The sequence below is a fragment of the Diospyros lotus genome, chromosome 7, assembly GCF_014633365.1.
Source record: "Diospyros lotus cultivar Yz01 chromosome 7, ASM1463336v1, whole genome shotgun sequence".
In the NCBI taxonomy this organism is placed as follows: Eukaryota; Viridiplantae; Streptophyta; class Magnoliopsida; order Ericales; family Ebenaceae; genus Diospyros; species Diospyros lotus.
In genome coordinates, this window is record NC_068344.1 from 23,337,253 (window position 1) to 23,362,374 (window position 25,122).

The window sequence follows — 25,122 nt, forward strand, 5'->3', positions numbered from 1 at the left end:
ATATGGGAATTCTGGGACGGATTCGAGAAATGATGTGGTTTAGCTTTAGTGTTTGAAGGAAAAATTTTATTGTCCTAGATTTGTCCCAAGTTATATAACGTGCCCGGGAAAGCGGGGCGTTACAATCACCCCTCCCGAACCCAAGATCGCCTGGGTTTTGGGGGTGCCCGTGACAGCCTGGTGAGTTATACTCCCCTCAACACCAGTAGAGCAGAGATTCTACTGGCATTAGAGGATAAGGATTATCTACGACGTCCTCCACCGCTGAGGTCTCCACCCAACACTCGAAGCAAAAAGAAGTATTGTCGATTCAACTGTGACCACGGCCATGTTATAGAGAATTGCATCTAATTAAAAGAAGAGATTCAGGAGGTTATCAACCGGGGTTACCTTCCAGATTTCGTTGGCCAAGAAGGCGCGAGTTCGGGTAGAGTTGATTCCAAGTCAAATAATAGGAGAAGGTCTCCTACTAGGGATTGTTTCCGAGAGCGAAGTCAAACACTGCCCCGGAGAGAAGGAAAATAGCCCGCTGGGAATGGATGAGCTCCGAGACCTAATGCAAATTCGACAAGCCGCGTATAATCAACGCATTGCTAGGTACTATAACCGACGAGTCCACGCTAAGAGTTTCATGCCAGGAGATCTTGTACTATTACAGTTCGACGTGAGTCATCCTCGGGGCGCGAATAAACTAACTCCGAATTGGAAATGACCGTACCAGGTGGTAGAATCCTTAAGTCCGAGGGGCATATAGACTAGAAGACATGGAAGGCAAGCCCTTAAAGCATACTTGGGATGTCCAAAACTTAAGGAAGTCTTATCAATAAGGAGGGGAATTTCCTGAACCTCTTTGAACTATTTTCTACGACTAATGGCAAGACTTCGGATTCTCTCCATCTAATAGTAATCTCACAAAAGTTGACACTTAACCAAAGAAAAATCCAAGGGTCACGAGTCCTAGGCCGTCCCTTAATCAGGGTGGACTAATGGCCAAGGAAAAACTCTAGTCCAACAACCCTCTTTCGTGAGGGAGTGGCTAAAATTCAAGGGTCATGAGCCCTAGGCCGTCCCCAAATGTGGCCAAGAAAAAATTCTAACCCAATAACCCTCATTTGTGAGAGAATGGCTAAAATCTAAGGGTCACGAGCCCTAGGTCGTCTCCAAATGTGGACTAATGGCCAAGGAAAAAATTTAGAGTCCAACACCCTCATTCAAGTGGGAGTGGCAAAAATCCAAAGGTCAAGTGCCTTAGACCGTCCACAAGCCAAATGTGGACTAATAGCCAGAAAAAATTCAAGAGTCCAACACCCTCCTTCGCGTGAGAGTGGCAAATCCAAGAGTCAAGTGCCCCAGGCTATCCACAAGTCTAATGTGGACTAATGGCCAAGGAAAAATTCTAGCCCAACAATCCTCCTTCGTGAGGAAGTGGCTAAAATCCAAGAGTCACGAGTCCTAGGTCATCCCCAAATGTGGACTAATGGCCAAGGAAAAAAATTAGAGCTCAACACCCTCTTTCGTGTGGGAGTGGAAAAAATTCAAGGGTCAAGTGCCCTAGGCCGTCCACAAGCCAAATATGGACTAATGGCAAAAAAAAATTCAAGAGCCCAACACCTTTCTTCGTGTGGGAGTAGCAAAAATTCAAGGGTCAAGTGCCCTAAACCGTCCACAAGCCGAATGTGGACTAATGGCCAGAAACAATTCAAGAGCCCAACACCCTCCTTCGCGTGGGAGTGGCAAAAATCCAATGGTCAAGTGCCCTAGGTCGTCCCCTAGTCGAAGGTGAATTAATGGCCAGAAGAAACTCAACACCCTCCTCGGCGAGGGAGTGGCAAAAATGCAAGGGTCAAGAGCCCTAGGCCGTCCCCAAATCGAATGTGGACTAATGGCCAGAAGAAACTCAACACCCTCCTTAGCAAGTGAGTGACAAAAATCCAAAGGTCAAGAGTATTAGGCCGTCTCCAAAGTAAAGAAGAACAGAAGTAAGGAAAATCAAAGTTAGGCATGAACTAAAAGGAGCTCAATAGATGCGATTTAGCTTTGGAAATCTCAAATCACACATGCGACAAAAAAAAAAAAAAAAGTCAAAAGAAACAAGTTAGTCAAGTCAAGATTTATCTTATTGTTATTAACAATATATATATATATATTTAAATGAATAAATAAATAAATAAAGGGGGCAGGAGTCCCAAGGTCGGCCATGGCTGACCTCAACATGCCTATATATATACATTTGCATTATAAAAAAAAAAAAATAGTAGCAAAAAAATAAAGGAAAGGAAAGGTAGGGGCAGGAGCCCATATATACCTATATATATATATATATAAAAGAAGAGTGAAGAAAAAGAGGGGCAAACGCCCCAAAGAGAGAGCGGCCATGGCCGATCTCGGTCAAGCCTGCCCTAGCTGAGGGCGGCCAGGCCAGTCCTGGTTGCGCCTCAGCCATGGTCGAGGTCGAGCTTGGCCAGGCCGAGTCGAGTGCTCGGCCATGGCCGAGGGGCTCGACCTCGCTAAGATCTGGTGAGGCTGACCTCGGCCATGGCTGAGATCTGGCTAGGCCGAGGAAGAAGATGCATATAATTAAAAAAAAATAACAAGCAAAAAATAATAAAATAAAATAAAAACCATATAAATAGAAAAAGAAAAGGAAGAAATACAAAAAAAAAAAATAGAGAAGGAAGGAAAAAACTAACCTCGAGAGTTGGGAGCTTGGTTGTCTCACACTTAAAAATACTCTTGCGTATCTCGGAAAAATCTATAGTCAAATAACTTCAGGAATCAAGCTATTTCTCGATCTAGCGTGATTTTTAACTCGGCTCAAAGAGTGGGGGCAAGTGATATGGTATTGCCTAAAATTACAAGAATACCCCTACGCGCTAATAGTCTCGCTCGCCACGTGGGTCGCCCGAGAAACCGACACGTGGCGAGTCAACAATTCGGCGCGAAGTTCGAAAAACTGGACTAGACCGTGAGATTCGTTCCAACTTGACCGAAGACATCGGGAGTCATGCCCGCCCATCTCGGGTTTATCTCAGGTACCCCATAACAGGCCCGCCTATAAAAAAACAGAGATCCTCACCAGGTATAGAGAAGCTCTCTAGCTCTTACATTTATCACTACTTGCATTTTCTCTACTAATTTGAGTGTCGAAATCCACCCGGGGGAACCCTAGTCCGGTCACTCCATTATTTTGCAGGTTCTATCACCGAAGTCCGATATCGCCAAGTCCGAGGTATTATTCTCAAGGTCCATTTGTAGAGGTGGCACGTGGTGGTCGATCCCAAAAACCATCATCACTTGACATGGGACAGAGGTTTGGTCATTGAATATAGTGTTGGGGGAATGACTTCTATATTCCTCGAGATCGTATCTTAAACAAAACAGAATAAAGAATTTTCTTGAGGAATATGTATGGATGTGCCTCTATTTCTATTAATTAAATGGATATTGATAATTCAGTGTGTTGCTTATTTTTTCGAAAAGCTGTTGATTATTAGCTGTGTTATGTTCAGTTCAGGGTAAGACTAGCTCTTCTAATCTGCTCATTTGGTATATCGAAATACCCATGAAGATATATATGGGGCTACTAGCTCTTTGGCTCAGCAGATTTGTGTTTGTTTTTTTTTTTTTTCCTGGGTTTTTTTTCTTTGTGCTAGGTGTGAAGATTGTGTTTTTTTTTTTTTTTTTACTAATAATTAAATTAACCCATAAAAGGTCTGCTAACATCAACTTGGAACACAAATCATAACAAGAATAGAGAAAGCAAGATCTACCAACTTATTACATCCAGACAATTATTGATTAAAAAGGGAGATTTGCTAACACCTAATTACGCATCTTTTGAGCCTCTAGTTCTCTTTTGCACCTTGATAATTGGTTTGATGATGGCATTGTTATCTGTAGTAATGGAGTTGTGATGTTTCCTGAGCCGATAGGAAGTCAAGATATTAGTTGTATGGCTTGGACATTGAAAGTTAATTTTCTCTCCATCATATGATATAATTGGTGTTATGTCTATTCACAATCCTCATTGTTTCAATCAGTAGATAAAATCCTTTTAATTTTAGTCATTTCATCCCCAAAATCATTATTTTGAAACCATTAGATCTATATACACATAAACCAACAAAAACATATAAAAATTCAAAAAAAGTGTTGGGATCCAACAAGTTTCCCAAATCTAGTTAGATTTTTGTGAACTTTTAGTGTTTCCAATAAATTTTAATATTTATTTGAATCAATAGGAAATTGTCAAATCACTCGGTTTCTCAAACCCACAGGGTTGATATATGAGTCTCAAAAAAAATCTATTGTCACAAATTATTGGATATAGTAAAATTATTTATTTGTTATTATAATTATACAATAATACTTATAATAAAATGGTCCACGCGCAGTTATATACATCGAGACACCTTTAATAGTATAAGTAAGCATTAATTTGATCTATAAATTATTTTTAGGGCTTGCTGATTTCTCCATCTCTGCTATTACAACTATACCTATTAATCGGAGACCTCAAATCATGTGATTCCTTACCCTCTTCTATAGAAGACTTCTTTGTGTGAATATACTGTCAAATTGCTCAAATGCGCTGGCTCATGCATTTTCCCAAAGAAAAGAAACTATACCTAACTAAAAAGAAAAAGTGAAAAGAAAATGAACTATGAGTATTTTGGGTCTTATTATTTACAAAGTAATTTTGTTTGTTAATCACAATGAAAATACGTACTCAATATAGTTCGACATTGTACTGAGTAAATTAAAAAAAAAAAATTTATGTGAAGAGAAAACAAAACTATAAGAAAAAGGTTTGAGACGAGTTGTGAGTAAAAAATTGTTGTCCAAAACATTTGAATAATACTAGAAATACTATCATCAATCATGTGGCGTTTTTTTATTGGAGGAGATTAAAAAAATTATATGTTATTGTCTCCTCTATTTAACATTTTTTTCAATAAAAATGCAAATATTACTCATGTCTCGGAAAAGTTAGTGGTACAATATGGTTCAATAACTTCATTATCACGACTAACTCCTACCCCCCCCCCCCCCCCCCCCCCCCCGGGTCCTCCCCCTTTCTCTCTCTCTCTGATATTAATTATTAAAGCTCCATGAAAATATTAATTAACTTCGAGTTCGGGTCACGGCGACCAGCAAAAACCCCAACTGGCTGGGGCTGAGCTGACCAGATTGCCATCATCCTGATAGAACACTTGTTGCTGCCACTGTTGAAGAGATGGTGAGACATCCATGCAAGCCAAGGGCGTTGGATGATCAGTTTGGTGATGGCTCCGCATGCTAGCTATCTCTGCCTGTGTCTTAGCCAGCTGTACTTGCAGCTCGCTGACTTGCTTCTGGAGCTGGCAGATGGTGCCGGTGCAGCCGTACACCGGATCCCTCATCCTGGCATTCGCTTCGTAAACCATGCTGCTCACTGCATCTGCTCTATGACACTCTGGAATTTTCTGCAAAAATACATTAAAACATTTTACTAGTTTAAGATTTGGAGTTTAATATTTAGTGATTATTTGTGTCTAATATTCGACTGGGGCACATTAGAAAAGGCCTGTGATGTACGACTCATATCTAATCGAACTTAGCTGTAGATGGAAATTGCTCAATAACTATGGTTGCGTTTTTTTTATTATTTTTTAAACATTTTTAATTTTTAATTTTCTAAAATAATGAAAACACATTCCCTTTATTATTTTTAAAAATATATTTTTAAAAATAAAAAAAATATAAAAAAACCCAAAATAACAAAAAGTTATTTTGGATGTTTTCATTCAAAATAAACTCCAAATTCAAAATACGGAAAACAAGTTTCATTTTTCATGTTTTAACATTCTATTCCTTCTCTTCAAGCCATCATTGTCGACCATCGCTTCCTTCTCTTCCTCTCTTCAAGCCAGATCCGCCATCACCGTCGGTCACTGCTTCTTTCACTTCTTCTCTTCAAACCATCACCGTCGGCTACTGCTTCCTTCTCTTTCTCTCTTCAAGCTAAATTCGTTGCCCACAACTTCATTCTTTTCATCTTTTCAAGGCTATCATCGTCGCCGGCTAGATCCACTGCCACTGCTTCCTTCACTTTCTTTCTTCTCACCGTTGTCAATTGCAACAGAAGCAAACAACAGCACCAATGAGGACCAGCCCCTCTCAACCATGACTCCCCTGTCCGTCGGTGCGCGTCGACCCATCAGCTTCTTTGCCCAGATCGTCTCTCTGTTGCCGAATTCAAGTCACAAGAGATATGGAGGCCAATAAATGGAAAAAGAGAGGAAAGAGAGAAAGAGAATGGTGGGTTTCTTGGGGGAGGGACTAGGTTTCTCGGGCAAAGAGAGGATTATAGAGGAGAGGGAGGGATTAATAATAATAGGTATATATGTGTATATATGTTAAATAATATATTTATTTTATCATTTTAATTTTTGAACTATGTTTATTTTTAGTATTTGTATTGAGACTACTAATTGTATTTCACCTGTTATTAAATTATTTGATGCAATCTTATCATTTATAATCACATTATGTAATATCAATTCACGTTTTTTATTTTTATTTTAATGCTTCCTATTTATAATTATATTATGATCTCACTTGCTATTTTTTTTTCAAGTCAATTTATTTAAAATTAAATAGTTTTAATTTTTTGAATAATTAAATTTATTTAATAAAATATTATTAAAAAATTATTTTTAAAATTTCAAACAAAACTCGTCTTCAAATTTTCTGTTTTGATAAATAATTTTTCAAAATAACAATAAAATTTTAATAACTTTAGTGGCAATAAAATTATACAATGATGTTATTTTCCCACTTGAAGATAGAGATGTCAAAAAGGTCGGCCTGAGTCGACCCACAAGCTTTTTAAACAGGTTGGGTCGGCCCATTTACTAAAAAGGTCGGGCCCGACCCAACCCTTTTTGTCGTGGGCAGGGCCTAGCCCGGCCCACGACCCCCTTATAGGGGTAGAGGGTCGGGTCGGGTCGGGCCTTTAGCCCATAGGGACTAGAGAGCCAGGCTTAGTGGGTCGAGCTCGGTGGGCCTGGTCCACAAGCCCTAGTAAGCCAGGCCCACCGAGCCCGACCCTTTTTTTCTTTTTTTAAATATTTTTTTAAAAAAATAATGTATATATAAATATCAAAATAATGCATATATAAAAATTATTTTTTTTTCTTTTTAAACAATTTTCTATCTTAAATTTTAAATATTATTTCCAAATTCTATATGCCTTGTAAATTTTCTTGTGAATTGATATGAAAAATAATACATATATAAAAAGGAGAATGTTTATTTATAATTTAAATATATAAAAAAATTAGCTTGAAATTTTAAATATATTGATCGTTATTATTTATATATATTATGAAATGTAAATTTTTTAGCATCCAATATCAATAATTAATAAAGAATAACATAGTTAAAAAATTAAGTGAGTAAGGGACACTGCAATTTATAGAGGTTCGAACTGTTCGGTAAACAAATGGCCTACAACTCTCTTCAAGCCATCACTTGAAAATATTCAATAAAATATTTTTTTAATTTTTTTACATGAGCTAGAAATCATTCCTAATAATTCTAACCTTTTTTTAGAGGTAGGGCCCATAAGAGCCTCATGAGTACGGCCCATAAGGTTCTAACGGGTCGGGCCAGGGGTCGGGCTAGAGCCTTAAATGGGCCGGGCCGGGCCCAAATTCTTTGGCCCGACCTGGCCCGGTCCATTTGAACAGTGACGAGCCAAGTTAGGCCGACCCTTTTAACATCTCTAAGTCAAGACATGCAACTAAAGGAAATGGGTAATTTTATTGAGAAAAAAACAAAAAAAAAATGGTTGATTTTCACTTTGAAAGTACAAATAGACCGGAGGAGGAGACTCTGCTTTGTTGACCAAAAACATATCCACGATCGATCGATCCAGAACCAGACAGCTTCCTCATGAAAGACAATTACTCACACACACACATATATACCTGGAGCATCTTGATGATATTGCTCGATCCAAAGACTCTATGGGCAATGGCGAACTTGAGTGGATCGTGAGGTGGAAAGTAGGGCGCCAGAATGCATTGTTCAACGCACCGCCGCCGGAGAACCTTGCATGCGGCGCACGGCCTCACAATCGTCACTGTAGATGGGGCAGAAGAAGAAGCATAGCAAGTTCTATCAGGAAGAGTGGAAGGCGAGAAGGGACTGCTAGTCATTGATTCAACCATAATTGGAGAGGGAGAGAGAGATGGGGGATATATATATATATATATAGAAAGAGAGAGAGTGGGGGGGAGAGACTAGTTTATTTCAGTGGGGACAAATATTTTTTAAGGCTTTACAACTCGTCACAGGAAACTTGCATGTTACACATGTCCTTTTAAGGGCAAATTATCCTAAAGGGCTTGTGGATTAGGTTAATTGCACAAAGACCCTTTTAATTTTAAATATATACCTAAAAGTTCAAGTGATTTTTATTTTTTCCGATGACACACTCACACGTGCACACACACACACACACACTCTCTCTCTCCCTGTGTGTTAATTTTTTTACCTAAACAACATTATTTAAAATTAAATTATATTAGATTTAACTCTTCTTTCTCTCTCTCTTCAATTATATAAAAAAAGAAAAGAAAAAACATTAGGGTCAAGTCTTTCCCTACTAGTTAACTAACACTAGTATTATATATATCCTCCATCTATCCATGCTCAACCACTAATTCTTTATTTCCAAGTCCCACCCCAACTCAATCGTCATAAATAAAAAATTAGCTAAAAATGTAATCATTGAAGAGGAAAGATGGTTGATGACCTACTTTTAGCTATTTCTTTCACCATCAAGTCTAATAAGCAAAATGAGAAGAATCATCCATTACTACTTTTTTCACCATCAATGTCCTAGGATTTAAATGATTTGTTTTATCTTTATCCATGGCAATCGTCTTATACCTTTTTATTCTAACTCAAATGAGACCTTTGCACTTTGTCAACTAACTTTATTGAGCAACGGATTAAAGCCTAGCTAGTAGCAGACCTTTTGGGACCTAAAGATGTTTATTTAGAGAATAATGGTTGTGAATGCCCTTCTTAAAAGTGAAAATGATGATAGGATCTCCTTCATAGGAAATGATCACCCTTTGACAATTTGTTGAATGGCAATAAATTGGATTCAATAAGAAAAGAATTGTAAAGATGACATAGGTAGAAGAAAAAGATCTGAATTCTCATTGTCCTTCTATCTATCATTGGGTTAGGCTTTTTAAAAACCTTTTTCTAACTAGCTTGGATAATATGCCCATTTGGGAAAAACTCTAACAAACTGACACATGATCTCTAACAATTCTAATGCCTTAATTACAAAATACCCCCTCATACATTCTAGTGCCTTATTCCATTCACTTTTTCTTTTAATCCAAGAATCTCATTGGTATCGTCTTCTGTCTTTGGCTCCTTCTTTTACCTTTCCTATCCATTAATGGCCAACTCAGGTGGTTGTTACAACTTTCTATCATCACCATCTACTACAAGATCAAACTTTACTCTCAAGTTTGAGGTAAAGATAAAGAGCTATAAATTGTAATTAATCATCCCAAGTAGTAGCTTCTTTAAAGGGAAGTCTTTCCCACTACACTAAGACTCATTCCCTGTCTCTATCGTTATGTACTATCCTTTTAGTGTTTAGAATGGCAAAAGGAAGAATCTCAATTTGATAAGCAAGATTTGCTTCGGGTAAATGTGCCATTAATTGTGTTGGGGAAGGTCTTTTATAAGGTTAGAGAAAAGACAAATGGAAGACAAGGTATATTTTGTAGAAAGAAAAATCGACTAATAGGCTACAATACCATTTTTTTTTTAATCGGGGAATGGACCAAAGTATCTTAGACTAAGTTTGGAGTTTTGTTTATGAGCTAAAGAATGTTTCCGATAAGGCCATAATTTAACCCACACCCAATCCCCTTTACTAAAGTGCAATTCATTTTTATGCTGGTCAAAACTTGGCTTCATTTGTTGTCTACTTTAGTTAAGTTCTCTTTCAAAACATTTAGCAATTCGATTCTTCTAATTAAAGCCTTTTGGTAGTTTCTACTATGGTACCATTCATGACATAATCAAGTAACTTGGGAGGTTCTCTTTTTAACAAAACCTGGTATGGAGTCATCTTAATAGTTGAATGATAAGCAATGTTACACCACAGCTCAATATATAATAAGGGTTGGACCTAATCTTGGGGAAAATGTTGCACATAAGACCTTAGATAAGATTTCAATATTCTGTTGATGACTTTTATTTGGCCATCTGATTGTGGGTGGTAAAAAGACTTGTGTTTTAGGTTAGTTCCACTTTTCTTGAAGAGAGTATTCCGTAATTTTCTAAGTAAAAAGGCATCCTTGTCACTCATTGTGCTCTTTGGAAAGCCATGTATTTTAGCAACCAAATATATAAAGAGGAAGGCTATATTTTGAGCTATATATTGTGAATGAAGAGGTCTACAATGTGTGAATTTGGTTAACCCATCTGCCATTACCAATATAACATTATACCCCTAGGCTTTTGGAAGCCCCACAATGAAATCCATATAGCGGTCCTCAAAGACTTGTTGAGGTATTGGTAGAGGTTGTAAAAGACCCCCTAGTTTGGTTGTAATTAAGATTCTTCATTTGCTGACATAAGGTGGACCTTAGCACATAATCTTGAACATCTCATCCCATGTTGGTCCAAAAAGAATTGGCTACAACCCTTTTGTACTTAGGTTCTAACAATCCTAACATGCCCCCTAATGGAGAATCATTGAATTCGTGTAAGATTATCTCCTTCAACGGAGGTTTTAAACTAAGCAACATCCCTCCTTTATAGTACAAGAGCTTATTATGTATTTGATAATGGTCATCTTGGAGTTCAATTTGCTAAAATCTACAATGTAGGCCTCCCAATTCTTCATCAGTTTGGTTCTCCTCCTACAACCTAAGAGTCCAACCACTAGTCTAGCTAGAAAGGGCCATCAAGAGAGCTTGGCTAGAAATTTCACCTTCCTCTCTATTAGCAAGAGCATTTTGTCTTAAGAAGGCATCTATTGCCTAGTTATTTCTTCTAGGTTTATAAGAAATAGTGTAATCATAACCACATAACTTGACAAGACAATGCTATTGTTCTAGTGTATTAAATGACATGAGTCATAAGCTCTTTAAGGTTTTTGTGACATGTACAAATTGTGAATTAATGTCCCAGTAGGTATGGTCTCCATTTTTAAACAGCTTGCACAATGGCATACAAATTTCCTCACTTAAACTAAAGTTAATAATAATCTTTTAGGGAGTTTCTTGCTAAAATAGGCTACGATATGGTTATCTTACACCAAAATTGCACCTACCCTTGTCCTGGATGCATCAATCTCCACTATAAAAGCCTTAGTAAAGTATAGAATTGCCTTATTCATGCAATTCTTAAGGTTCTAAAGAGCTTGTTGTGCCTCCTACCTCTATAGTCCTAGGCTTCTTTCATTAAGAGAAGAATTAATGGGGTTGTTGTCATGGCATATCCTTTAATAAATTTCTTACACTTCTTTTTTAAGTCCCAAGAATCCTCTAAATTGTTTCAATGAAACACACTTGCTCATTTTAACATATGGTTGATGGTGTTGTAATATGTTAAAATCCCAGGACAAATGTTGTAATGCTCTTTTGAGCCCTTGTTATAGACTAATATATCATAAAATAAAAAAAAAAAACTACCATTTATTACCTTAAAAAATGTTTTAAATGTTAGTGCCAGTACTTTAATGCTAGATTTAGATGATATCTAGTATGTATATAATAGGGACTAATGATGTATTCTTGCTAATCAATAAAATAATTATATCTTCATTCATACCTCTCATTTTATATTATGAATTAGTACTTAAATATCTTGATAAAGATTTTATTCTTAAATTGTTAAGAACATGTGATAGATTTTTAGTTTGGGATTTTTCTTAAAGTTATTCATAGTCCTTAAATTTCTTAGAAAGGGAATATGATTAATCAATTACGAATTGACACATGGACTACTATCATTAATTAGTATAAGATACTAATGATAATAGATGATAAGTCACATACCATATTGCATGAGATGCTAATAGTAGACATATGAATAGATATTGGTTGAACATCTGTCAAATGTGATGTATATAACAGATCACATGGCTGAGAGGATTAATGATTTGCTACAGGCATCGATTGTGTAACTAGTCCTTGGACTAGAGGCGACATATATAGTTACCTTGTATGCTTGTGTCGAAGATTTGCTGTTGAACCGAACCATCCGGTGTAAGAGGTGGGAATACTTTCTATGTGATCTCTATGCAATAGTGTATGGAGGCAGATGATTACTGATTAGATCCATTAACCTTCGGGATGAGATGAACATCTTATATGATCGTAGTTAGTTTGTGATTGTCTAAACCTCTGGCCAAGGTGAGTATGATTGGAGAGAAGTTTATGATATCGAAATAAGTTTTGATATGTCATCTCGATCACACCAAACTAGATCTTGACATAGTTACCAAGTTCTGTGAGTTTGATTAGTCCATGGCTCTCGCTTGTTGGGATGTTATTCAATGGAAGAATTACAGTGCATGAAAATCAAATGTCTTAAATAGAATCACTCGAAGTATCAACTTCATTCTTAATAGGATCGTCATAACATAATACTAGTTGTCACTCAGGACCTTTCGTGATGCTATGAGGAGATGGAGAGATTCTCATGATAAATCAAAATATTCAATTGCATCACAGAGTTGATATGTCCCAATTGCTACTCAGTTGTGAACCTAGAATGTCACACAACATATATGCTTAGCATTGGATTAGTGATGTTTGGTTGTTATATGTTCTTGATCATTATTAAGCCTTTTAGCTCTGTAGTTTTCCCCTTTTCTTCTTCTTGTTCTTCTCCCATAAGAATAGGAACCTACTTGTTCACTTGTTTCCCTAGTCCAAACTTTTCATCACAATTATAGCGTAACCCTTGTTCCCTCTTGATCTTCATTTCTTCAACAATGAGTCTCCTCATAAGCACAATTAGAGGATTGTTAGGAGTGGTGTTAGCATGCACTATAACATTGCTTTCGTTTTGAGAAGATGGAAGACCAAGGACGTTGTGAGATTACCTTGAATGTAGGCTCTTGATCATCTTAAATTTTGCTTCATATAGCTTGGCTAATCCAAAGGCCTAATGAAGTATAGTTTGCTAATTAGCAATTACCTCAACCTGTATCTCAAGTTTTAATCTAGCTATGAAGAACTTAACAAGTTATTTAGTGGGAGTCCAATGACCTTTTGATGAAAGGGTTTAAAACTTCATCCGATAATCTTCCACTAAAGTAGTTTGAGTTAATTTGGATAAGCGACTCTTAAATCTTCATAAGCTATTAATCAAAATATTATCTTAATAGTAGTCCCAAATAATGCAGGTTGAGAGAGGTAATCGAAGCAACGAAAGTTCAATTTGCCATACGAAAAAAATAAAGGTTAAAATATAATGGTTAAAGTGACTTAAAAATCAAGTTCCAATATGTAATCAAAATAATAAAATATTCAAATAATCATAAAAAGTATAAAAATAAAAATATGGACTTGGCCTTTTTTCTATATGCACGCGCACACAAGCGTGTGTGTGTAGTGTACCCATCATAGGTGTCATTGACTAAAGGCTGTCACCAACGATCAATAGTTGATGGGAGATATTTTTTGTCAATTATTTTGATTTAATTAGATTTTAATTTAATTTAATTAATCATGACACAATAAGTTTCAAAGATCTAAAATTTTAGCTTCTAACCAGGTATTTATCTTTGTGATACCTACCATTTATGCAAAAAATAACCAATGGGGACAATCTTAATTATTACTAGACTTGGCATTAGTTATTTTTATTTTATATTATTTCATTTTTTTAATTAATAGAAGATACTATAATATTTTTTATACTTTTTTTAAGAAGACTACCTTGCAACTAATTAAATTTCATTTAAATGATCTGACAAAAGACAAAAAAGACCAAACACAGCCAACGAGAAATCTCAATAGATAGCAGCAATGTGACAAACGATAAAACGCCAAAATTGAATAACATATTAATTAAAAAGTTGATGAAATTCAAGGATTGAACAACACATATGACTTGACATACTAAACTTACATATATATTCAGTTAAGCTCAAAATGTGAAGAACTACATAAAGGGTCTGCAATGGCTAGGGAGGAAAGACCACTTACTACTCTAAACAGCAGTCTCATTGGCTAAGTAAGAAACAGTTTAAGGAACACAATCCATATATATGGTCCATAGAAATTTGCTATTAGGTACAAGTTTAGACTTTTAAAAATGAGATGAAAAAGGACCGTGATGTATTTAAATGACATCATAAGGGCTTATGATGTATTCTTGTTATTATTAATAAAATAGTCATTTCTTCATTTATCCTATCCGTTCTTACGAATGAATTTCTAAATATCTTGTTAAATATCTCATTCTTAAATTGTTAAAAATATGTGAACGAGATTATTTAGTAAAAAAATCTTAAATAATTCTCATTCTTTAGACTTCTTCGAATGGGGGATTTCAATTAATCGATTATGGACTGTTTTATAATTTCTACTTTGATTAATATGAGATACTAATGATAAAGAATGGTGGATCACATAGCATAAAATATAAATATTAAATATGATGATGGTTGTTAAAAACACACTTGATCTGAATAATATATCTTTGAATCTAGAGCTCATTTCCTAGGTGAAGGCCCAATAATTGTTGTTGCCTAGAGACAATTTCCTCCCTTCTTATCCAGTGGTTGTCTCCTCAAAGTCAATCTTTCCTTCTTTCTTTCTTTCTTTCTTTCTTTCTTTTTTTTTTTTTTTTTGTCTCTTTCGCCCTGATTTTAACTCCAATCAAGTAAGTACAACTAGCATTAACGCAAAATTATGTCATTTAAACCACTATTCTACTATTGTCTATGACGACAACTGAGGCCTTTTCTAGAAAAACACTAAGAATAGAAATAAACTATAAGAGATTTCTGTACAAATATACCAAATCACATGGCACCGATTTAGTTTCTTCTACAATATTAATTGTCGCTGCTCAACCAAGGTGTTCGTATTCCCACTCCTCAAATTGTTCTAGCTAGATTGCCAAGTTCGATGGGGGTCAATGAAAGAAAGGCCTTGATTCATTGGGAAGGCTTATCCCCAGTTGACGCTTCTTGGGAGTCTATTGCTCACTTAGTTGTTCGTTATCCAAAACTATTTTGTGTTTTGAGGACAAGCTAGCGCTAATTGGAAGGGAGAGAGTGATGTTATTAGACAGCAAGTAGATAAGTCAAAGTGGATCCATTTAGACTATGTTTTGTTTTATTTTCTTGATGAGCCTAAATTTTCTAGTTAAGATAAGTCCCCCCCAAAAAAAAAAAAAAAAAAAAAAACAGATTTACTGAAGCATTTAGCTAACTTCTTTTTTTAATTATTCTATTTCAGGACCTATAATCAAATATTTGGGCTGGAAAATATATTAGTCTACTGTCAACTAAATGGGCTTTTCAAGATGCTACCTATACAATCATTACGACATGTAACACGAGTATGACTTTTTCAGGTGTAGCCAATGAGAGATGGAACAACACAACAAGCTCCAATTTCCAGCCAAATACCACCACGGCACGGCACTCTATTATTAACTGCATCTCACTCTTAGTCGCTTCTTAAAATGTTAAATATTATTAACACCTATATGAATTTCATATTAAGTTTTTGATATTCAATAAATTCTTAAAACTTTGTGCAGAGGGGTGCCGTCTGATAACATGTCTTTCCGTCTGGGTTCTGGCTGGCAGCCCATCATCTACCCTGCCTGCCGAGTGAGTGACAGTAAGCAAGCTCATTTCTACTAGCCTTTTTTTCACCTGTAGAACATATGGAATTTTATAGGAACCATCAGATATTAAATTTTTGGGATGATATTTGTCGTATATGAAGATATAAACTAAATATTTTATTCTATGTGTATATAAATTATGATCGCATCCAAATTTACTTGACGGACAAACTGAGGGAAAAAGGTTGCCCGTTCCCAAGATTAGTTGGGGCAAAGTTGGAGACCTAAAAAATAAAAAAAGAGTTAAGTGGGACTCGTGCTGGAATACCATTGCAAGGTTATTTATTTCAAAGTGATAAGACCTCAAGTTTGTTATCACAGTATTGTTCTCTCCTCTGACTAACTAATTCTACTTCTATTTTTTCAAAGACAAAATGTTTAGTACACATAAGATTAATTTTTTATACTCAATAGATAAGACGTCCTTAGATTATTAAAAAATAGGATCTTTATCCAATCAACTAAAATTTTAACGTATTCCTTCCTTCAGCCATTTATTTTTATTCCCTCTAATCCTTCAATTAATGGAAATTAACGATTGAATTAACTATAATAAGACAAAACCTCCATAATACATGATATTAATTTTGATAAATTCTTTTTTCCTCTTATCACTATTTATATGCTCAAATTATTAATATATTATATACAATCACAAGTTAATTTTTTCAAGGAACCAAACTTTATATAACTACTAAATTTGTCTTACAATTCCATTAATTCAGCTTTTAACTCTCAATTAATTAAATAACTAAATGGGACAAAAACAAATGATTAAAAGAAAAAAATTGCTAAAATTTTAACTGAAGAGCTAAAAGCCACAATTTTTTTAATAGTTTAGGAATATTTTATGTATTTAACCTAAAAAAATTAATCTAACGTGGAATAAAAATTTTATCTTACATGTCACTGTTAATTTAATCATTAACTCCCAGTTAATCTAAACAAAAACAAAAAGTTAAAAGGACGAAATATGAAAATTTTAATTGAGGGACTAAAAGGCACATCTCTTGATAGCATTACCAGCAAATTTACTTAAGCATAGCTAATCTTGGAGAATTTACAGTCTTGTATGTAATCTTAAGAGATGGCTACAAGATTGGAAGATGGCAGAAGAAAATGCATTTTCTCCTCAGTCCTTAACTAATTTGAGAGATCGCTATAGTCAACACACCAAGACCATTCAAGCAGGACAAATGAGACTTTGGAGCAGCCAAAATGCATGCATGCAAGGAAAGAGGTTTTTCCGAGATCTAGGAACCAGTTGAACCAAAGCATCCTAATGTCCACGAGGGCATACAGCTACCGTAGAAAGAAAAAGGCAAAAGGCACAACAGACTTAGAATACACTTTTTGGTAAAATGTTTTAACTCTTAATGGCCTAAAACACAAGTTAATTCTCTTTAGTGATGCGTACGCCACCAATCAGAAGTTAGGAAAAATCTTGCGTCGAGTCGTATGCTCAACGAGTTTGGCTTCGAACTTCTCTTCATGAGAAAAGGCTATTTGTATGAGACCATGGCTTCACATGGGCGCAGCCCGCCTTGCCTGCACCACCTCCTGCGTTCACAGTAGAAAATTATCATTTTTGGTCAATTAAAATGATTTTTTCCCCCTGCCCTGTGATCTTTGGGAAATGGTTGAAAAAATGTTATCAACCAGAGGAAATAGAACATCCTAGTCAGCAACAAAAGGATTAGGCACCAAGAACAAGAAATTATAAAGCATTATCTTCCCTTCGTAGTGCAGGACACCATTTTTCCAAAAATAGCCCCTGCTACAAAAGTAAAAGAGGCCTGCGATGCACTTAAGGAGTTTCATGATTCAAAGAGAATACGAACAATCAAGCTACTAAATCAGAATTGAGCTTTTTTTTTTTTTTTTTTCTCTTTTTTGTTGGGAATCTGAATGGAGTTTGATATGCTAAAGATGAAAGAAAATGAGAAGGCAATTGAACATGTTCACAACCTGTTCTTGTCCTCAAGAAAACAGTCAAAAGTTCTTGAAAACAGTCAAAAACTGTCAATCAATTCTTAAGAACAGTCGAGCGCCAGTTTGCATACTCTTAGTTGTTTGCTGTCGACCGTTACTGCATCATTTTCAGTCAAAAGTTCTGGGAACTATCAACCAAATTTTGTAAACCATCAACTGGGTTTTTTATACATTTAAGAATCAGTCGACCGGTTTTGTCACAGAAATTCCAACGATTAATTGTACTTGATTTTGTCAGGAACCCGAGCCTGACTGTAAGTTCTTCGATGAGAGAATTGAAAGAGAGAGAGAATAAGGGGGGATAATCAAACTAATTAAGAGGGAGAATAAGAAAGAGAAAGGAGAATTTAGACAGGAAGTAGGGAGAAATAAAAAGATCCAAGAGAAAGTAAGGGAGAATTGCAGAGAGAAGCAATACTTTTTAATTCATCCAAAAGCATAAAATTGGCCAAGAGGTGCATAACTTTATATATAAGCTAACCACACCTTTTACAGGGCAGTTTCCACGCCTCCACTAGAGGTAACCACTCCTAAACTAACCCACAACTGTCAATAATCTGTAAATAAGGCAATAACTAACTCTTCTGCAAACTAATTCAATTTGCAAGAAACAAAAATAAAATATAACTAGCCTAAGTCGTGACAAATTTCTACAGATAGGATTCCTCAAGATTTGGGTCCAACAGCTACATTTATTGAGAGAGGCCACGAAGCCTATATATAGAAGATGATTTGAAGCTTGAGATGAAGTAGTTGACAATTGAGCTTTCAAGTTTTATTTATACATTCTCAAGTTTTCTTGTGCTTCATTTTTCACTCTCATTTTTCTATCGAGGAGATTTGTATTCGTTGTAAAGATTTCTTCAAGCCTTATTCTAGATAGATTTCAGAGAGAATGTTGGAAGATTTGAATATCTTGTATTGTATCTTTCCTAGGGGTTGTGCTAGAAGAACTAGTTTGGGACTAGTTGGTATAATAAGTCATTGTTTGCAACCTGAAAATTGCTTAGTGGATTTCGGAATCTCTAGTGGAGAGCTAAAGTAGTGGATGTAGACTAGGTAGAGCCGAGCCACTCTAAATTCTTGGTGTCATTTACATACTTCGATCTTTATCTTTTTGTATTTAACTCACTGCTTTCATATTTCTCTTGCAAACCTTTACAATTTTTTTTAAAAATTATAAACATCCAATTCACCTTCCCGCTTGGGTGTGTGGTGCTATTAGATTACACAAACCCAATAACAACAACCACCAAAATCTTAACCCCCGGCCCCTAACCACCACCGCTTACAACCCTAACCACAACCACCAAACCAAATTGCAACCACCACAAACCAAGTCACGATGCAACAAACAAGGTGCTAGAAACAAAGAGAAATAGAAAGAGTACGAAAGCTTCTAGCATTGCGTGGAGTAAAAGTGTAGAATTATTCTAGGCTTTATTTTCTCAAAATAGTTATTTTCATTTCTATCAGAATATCCCAAGATACCCCTATTTTAGGCAATGTATAGTGAGAAGAATAGGCAGCTTCTAAATCTCTTTGATTAGGTTAATTGCAGATTCTTAGGAGTTTCCTAGTTTAGAGATGTGATTGGTTTTCCTTTTCTGTATATATATATATACAACATGTACAGTCCTTTGATTGATGATTAAGAGAAATTAACTTTCTCCACAAGAAGAACACCCCTATATAGTCAAGGTAAGTCTGAATCCTTATTGAGAGTTAATAATAGATAATGGACTTCGTTTCAGCTAATGTTAACCATATTTTAACACTTTAAATTTGATTTTATGGAAGATTGTTAGAATGCATGTCAGTGTTTTTGCAGACTGAAAATGGGGGTTCTGATTAAATTGGATGTTTTTATTGTTGCATTGCAGATGTATGTGAGGAAACACACACTATGCATAGAGTATAATGACAAGGAAGAGTATATTGAAGATGTATACTCTAATGGATACTCCTATCTATCACTGTCAAGAGATATTGAGAAGGCGGAGACACAATATAAAACCTAAACCCAATCTCATAACCCTTTGGAAACCCAAACCCAATCTCAGACCCCAAATGAATCCCAAGCCCAATATGACACCCCAATTGAACCTCAAGCCCAATCTAACACCCCACTTGAACCTCAAGCCCAATCTCAAACCCCAACCAAGCCCAAGTTGAAACACAAACCAGAACCTAAAATATCAGGGGTAGGAATAAAGGGTCCGGTATTTCACATAGGAAACCTAAATATAGATTTAGGGAGAGAAAATGTTAGAACTCGTGAGAGTTTGCCTCAGAAGTTTGAAAAAGTCTTAGTTAGACTTAGTCTTTGTTACTGTTTCAGATTCTTGCTCCATATTTTTCTATTTTCAGGTAGCAAAAGTAGGGCCAATAAAATTGGATTGTAGTTGAGATTTTTTAGCACTTTCAGATTGGTTGTAAGCCTATAAATAGGCATTCTCATTTATGAAATTTGTTGAGCCTTTCTTCATTTTACTCAAAATTCTCTCTGCAAGTTCTGTTTTTTAATTTAGTTTATATTGCAACAGTGGTATCAGAGCACACTTTCTACGGGCTGTGACGCAAAGTTTTTGGAGTGCAAAGACTGGTGAGGTTGAGTGATTTATTGGTGCGAATATGCCTACCTCCAGCGGTACTTCATCTGTAATTCCAATGTTTAATGGTGAATACTATCACCTTTGGGCTGTCAAGATGAAGTTTTACTTAAAGTCTCAAGGTTTGTGGAATGTTGAGATGTCTAAAGCTGATCCACCACCATTGAGAGAAAATCCTACAATTGCTCAGATGAGAGCACATGAGGAGGAAAAGCTCAAGAAAGACAAAGCCATCACCTGCCTACACTCAGCACTTGCAGATCACATCTTCACCAAAATCATGGACTTGGAAACACCTAAACAAGTATGGGACAAGCTCCAAGGTGAATTTGAGGACAGTGACAGAGTCAAAACTGTCAGGCCCCTCACATTGAAGAGAGAATTTGAGTTGATGAAGATGAAAGACAATGAATCTGTCAAAGATTATTCTGGCAGGTTAATAGATGTCGTAAATCAAATGAGGCTTCTTGGTGAGGCATTTACAGATCAAAAGGTGGTAGAAAAGATCATGGTGTCAGTACCTCAAAAGTTTGAAGCCAAGATATCTGCAATTGAAGAATCTTGTGACTTGCACAAGTCTCACGATTGTAGAGTTAACCAGCAAGCTTCATGCACAGGAGCAAAGGGTCTCAATGAGAGGTGATGAAGCTACCGAAGGTGCTTTTCAAGCAAAGTACAAGGGAAAGAGTTCTGGAAACCTGCAAGGAAAGAAGTTCTTCAAGAACAACAAGGGGAAAGTTGAAGGATCCTCAAGAAAAGGAAATTTTTCGCCTTGCTCTCATTGTAGAAGAACCAATCATGCTGAGAAAGATTGTTGGTACAAAGATAAACCTCATTTTCACTGTAACTTCTGCAATAAACTTGGCCACAGTGAGAAGTATTGCAGAAACAAGAAAAAACAACTTCAGCAGCAGACACAGCAACATGCTAATGTGACTGAAGAAGACAAAAATGATGATGAGCATTTATTTATGGCATCACCAGCACTCGGTTCTTCTGAATTGAATACTTGGCTCATTGACAGTGGCTGCACCAGTCACATGACCAAATATCTGTCGTTTTTTTACCTCCATTGACAAATTAGTTCAACCAAAGATCAAGCTGGGAAATGGTGAAGTTGTGCAAGCCAAAGGAAAAGGTACAATTGCAATCAAAACCAAGAGAGGTACGAAACCTGTCACTAACGTTCTTTACATTCCAGAACTAGATCTAAATCTACTTAGTGTTGCACAAATGGTTAGAAATGGATATGCAGTTTCTTTCAAAGAAAATTTTTGTTTTATCTCTAATGAACATGGAACAGAGATAGCACAAATTAAAATGAATGGAAATAGTTTTTACATGAAGTTGGATTTAGTTGAAGGACATGTCTTTACTGCCAAGATTGATGAGAGTGTTACTTGGCACAAAAGGTTTGGTCATTTCAACTTCAAGTCACTGAAGTTCATGCAGGAAGCTGGTATGGTTGAAGACATGCAAGAAATTATAGTTAATATTCAAATTTGTGAAAGTTATGAGCTAGGGAAGCAGCATCGACAGTCATTCTCTAAAAATATGACCAAGAGAACTACTCACAAGCTGGAATTAGTTCACTCAGATATTTGTGGACCAATGAGCACAGCCACATTGAGCAACAATGTGTATTTTTCACTATTTATTGATGATTTCAGTAGAATGACTTGAGTTTATTTTTTAAAAAACCAAATCACAAGTGCTATCTGTGTTCAAAAGCTTCAAAAAAATGGCTGAAACTCAAACTGGCCAGAAGATTAAGGTGCTCAGAACTGATAATGGAGGTGAGTATACTTCAAAAGAGTTCAATGTTTTTTGCCAAGAAGCTGGAATTGTACACCAGCTGACAGTTCCATATACACCGCAACAAAATGGAGTCTCTGAAAGGAGAAACAGAATTGTAATGGAAATGGCAAGGTGCATGCTATTTTAAAACAAGCTACCAAAGTTTCTATGGGCTGAAGCAGTCAACACCTCGGTTTATTTGCTGAACAGACTACCAACAAAATCTGTTCAAGACAAAACACCAATAGAGGCATGGTCTGATGTAAAACCTTATGTAAAGCATCTGAAAGTATTTGGCTCATTGTACTACTTTCATGTGCCATCTGTCAAGAGAGGCAAGCTTGATGAAAGGGCTAAGAAATGTGTCTTTGTTGGGTATGCATAGAGATGGGAAATGGGCGGGCCGGGCCGAACTTGGCTCACGAAGGAGATGGGCCGGGCCAATGAAATGGAAACTTGGGCCCGGCATGGCCCTGTGGCCCTTAATAAATGGGCCAAAGTGGGCCGGGCCGAGCCATGGGCTTGCTGGGCAAGGTTGGCCCGTGGGCCTGGCTATTTGGGCCGACTCGTGAGCCATTTATTTTTAATTTTTTTATATATAATTTTTTAAATATATTTTTTTATTTTTTCCCAAATGTAACTAATATTTTTTAAAGTATGTTTATTAATGTTTACTTATAATTTTGATGTTTGTAAAATTATGATGTTTACAGTAAACATTATGTTTACAAAAATTACACTAAAATTATGTTTACAAACATAATAAACATTATGTTTACAAAGATAATTATGTTTATAAACATTACAATAAAATTATGTTTACAAATGTTTAATTATTATGTTTATAATTATTAAATACAAACATAATTTTTTAAATATTTTTTTTATTTTTTGGTGGGCCGGGCCAGGCCATTTTAGCGGGCCAGTTGATGGGTCGGCCCACGGGCTATTTTGGTGGGCCGGGCCGGGCCGCGGGCCACATATTGCTGGCCCGGCACGGCCCTCATTTTGTTAGGCGGACCAAGCCGGGCTATGAGGCGGGCCGGCCCATGGGCCGCCCGGTCCATTTCCCATCTCTAGGTATGCAGCAAAATCAAAAGGTTATAGAATCTTTAGTTTGAGTGGGATGAAAATTGTGATAAGTAGAGATGTACACTTTGATGAAAATGCTTGACTAGAATTGGGACATGAAGAAAGTCCATAAATGTGAGCAAACCACTCCATCTATTCTTGAACCAGCAATAGAAAGTACAAATATTGAAGATTCACTAGATGTTGAAGCTACCTCAGACACACCAGTGCTTAAGGTAAGGCCTTTATCTGAAGTATACGAGAGGTGTAATCTTATATATACAGAGCCTACATATTACACAGAAGCTGCAAGATTTCCAGAATGGATTGAGGCCATTAAAACTGAAATTGATGCTATTGAAAGAAATGGAACCTGGAAGTTGACAGAACTACCTGAAGCTAAGAAGGCAATTGGTGTAAAATGGGTTTTCAAAACTAAATTCAATTCAGATGGTTCAATCTTCAAGCACAAGGCTAGATTGGTTGTGAAGGGCTTTGCTTAAGTTGCTGGAGTGGACTATGGTGACACATTTGCCCCAGTGACCAAACATGATATTATAAGGCTACTACTTGCACTTGCTGGTCAAATGGGATGGAAAGTGTATCATTTAGATGTTAAATCAGCTTTTCTAAATGGTATACTTCTAGAAGAAATTTATGTACAACAACCAGAAGACTTTGAGGTTGATGGCCATGAACACAAAGTGTACAAGTTGCACAAGGCTCTCTATGGTTTGAAGCAAGCACCAAGGGTCTGGTATAGTAGGATTGATTCTCATATGATCCAACTTGGTTTCAGGAGGAGTGAAAATGAAGCCACATTGTATTTGAAACAAAATGATGGTGGTTTGCAACTGGCAGTATCACTCTATGTTGATGACATGCTAGTGATTGGAAGCAATGTAAAATTGCTAGATAAGTTCAAAATGGAAATGCAAGATGTATTTGAGATGACTGATCTTGGCATCATGAATTACTTCCTTGGAATGGAAATATTCCAGTGCAGCTCTGGCATCTTCATATCACAGAGAAAATATGCTATTAATATCCTCAAGAAGTTCAAGCTTGAATCATGCAAAGAAACAGCAACTCCGCTGGCACAAAATGAGAAGATTTCTGAGAATGATGGTGAGAAACTTGAGGAACCCTCTGCATATAGAAGCTTGGTAGGCAACTTACTATACTTAACAACAACTAGACCTGACTTGATGTTTCCAGCTAGTTTACTTTCAAGGTTCATGAGTTCACCTAGCAATGTTCACATGGGAATTGCAAAAAGGGTGCTGAAGTATGTTAGAGGTACAACAAACCTTGGTATCTGGTACTTAAAGTTAGGAGGAGTTAAGCTAGAAGGCTATGCTGACAGTGATTGGGCAGGAAGTGTTGATGACATGAAGAGCACTTCAGGTTATGTATTTACAATTGGTTCGGGTGTTGTTTGCTGGAATGCAAAAAAGCAAGAAGTAGTAGCTCAATCAACTGCAGAAACTGAGTATATCTCCCTTGCAGCTGCTACAAATCAAGTAATATGGTTAAGAAAATTACTTGCTGATCTAGACCAAGAACAAAACTCATCAACTAAGCTTTATTGTGAGAACAACTCAGCCATTGCCATTGCACAAAATCCTGTCCAACATGGCAGGACCAAGCACATCAATGTAAAATTTCACTCCGTAAGAGAAGCTGAAAAGAATTCCCTTATCAAGTTGCATCATTGCTCAACTGATGTGCAAGTTGCTGATATAAT

At 36.4% G+C, this 25,122-nt stretch overlaps 2 protein-coding genes across 9 annotated transcripts in view; both read right to left on the reverse strand.

Annotated features, from left to right (window-relative positions):
* Positions 1–5,105: 5,105 nt before the first annotated feature.
* LOC127805613 (LOB domain-containing protein 1-like) lies at positions 5,106–8,204 on the reverse strand. Its single transcript, XM_052342363.1, has 2 exons — positions 7,974–8,204; positions 5,106–5,465 (listed from the first exon to the last, which is right to left on the reverse strand). Exons 1-2 carry the CDS (start codon positions 8,202–8,204, stop codon positions 5,142–5,144), a joined length of 555 nt encoding a protein of 184 aa, XP_052198323.1. The 3' UTR covers positions 5,106–5,141.
* A 7,532-nt stretch (positions 8,205–15,736) lies between these two features.
* Positions 15,737–25,122, reverse strand: part of LOC127805986 (pentatricopeptide repeat-containing protein At2g16880) — a 39,443-nt gene continuing 30,057 nt past the window's right edge. For 5 of the 8 annotated variants that reach the window (XM_052342903.1, XM_052342901.1, XM_052342900.1 and 2 more), the window contains one exon: positions 16,875–17,463. The gene's annotated coding sequence lies outside the window, so the exon portion shown is untranslated. Of the gene's footprint in view, positions 15,932–16,873; positions 17,464–21,028; positions 21,206–25,122 lie in introns of those variants that run through there. The other 3 variants (XM_052342899.1, XM_052342904.1, XM_052342905.1) reach the window with 3 other exon arrangements.

Coding starts and splice junctions, on each gene's coding strand:
- LOC127805613 (XM_052342363.1), bottom strand. CDS start 8,204: ATGACTAGCAGTCCCTTCTCGCCTTCCACTCTTCCTGATAGAACTTGC. Junction 5,466..7,973: donor ATATCATCAAGATGCTCCAG/GTATATATGTGT, acceptor GTATTTTTGCAG/AAAATTCCAGAGTGTCATAG.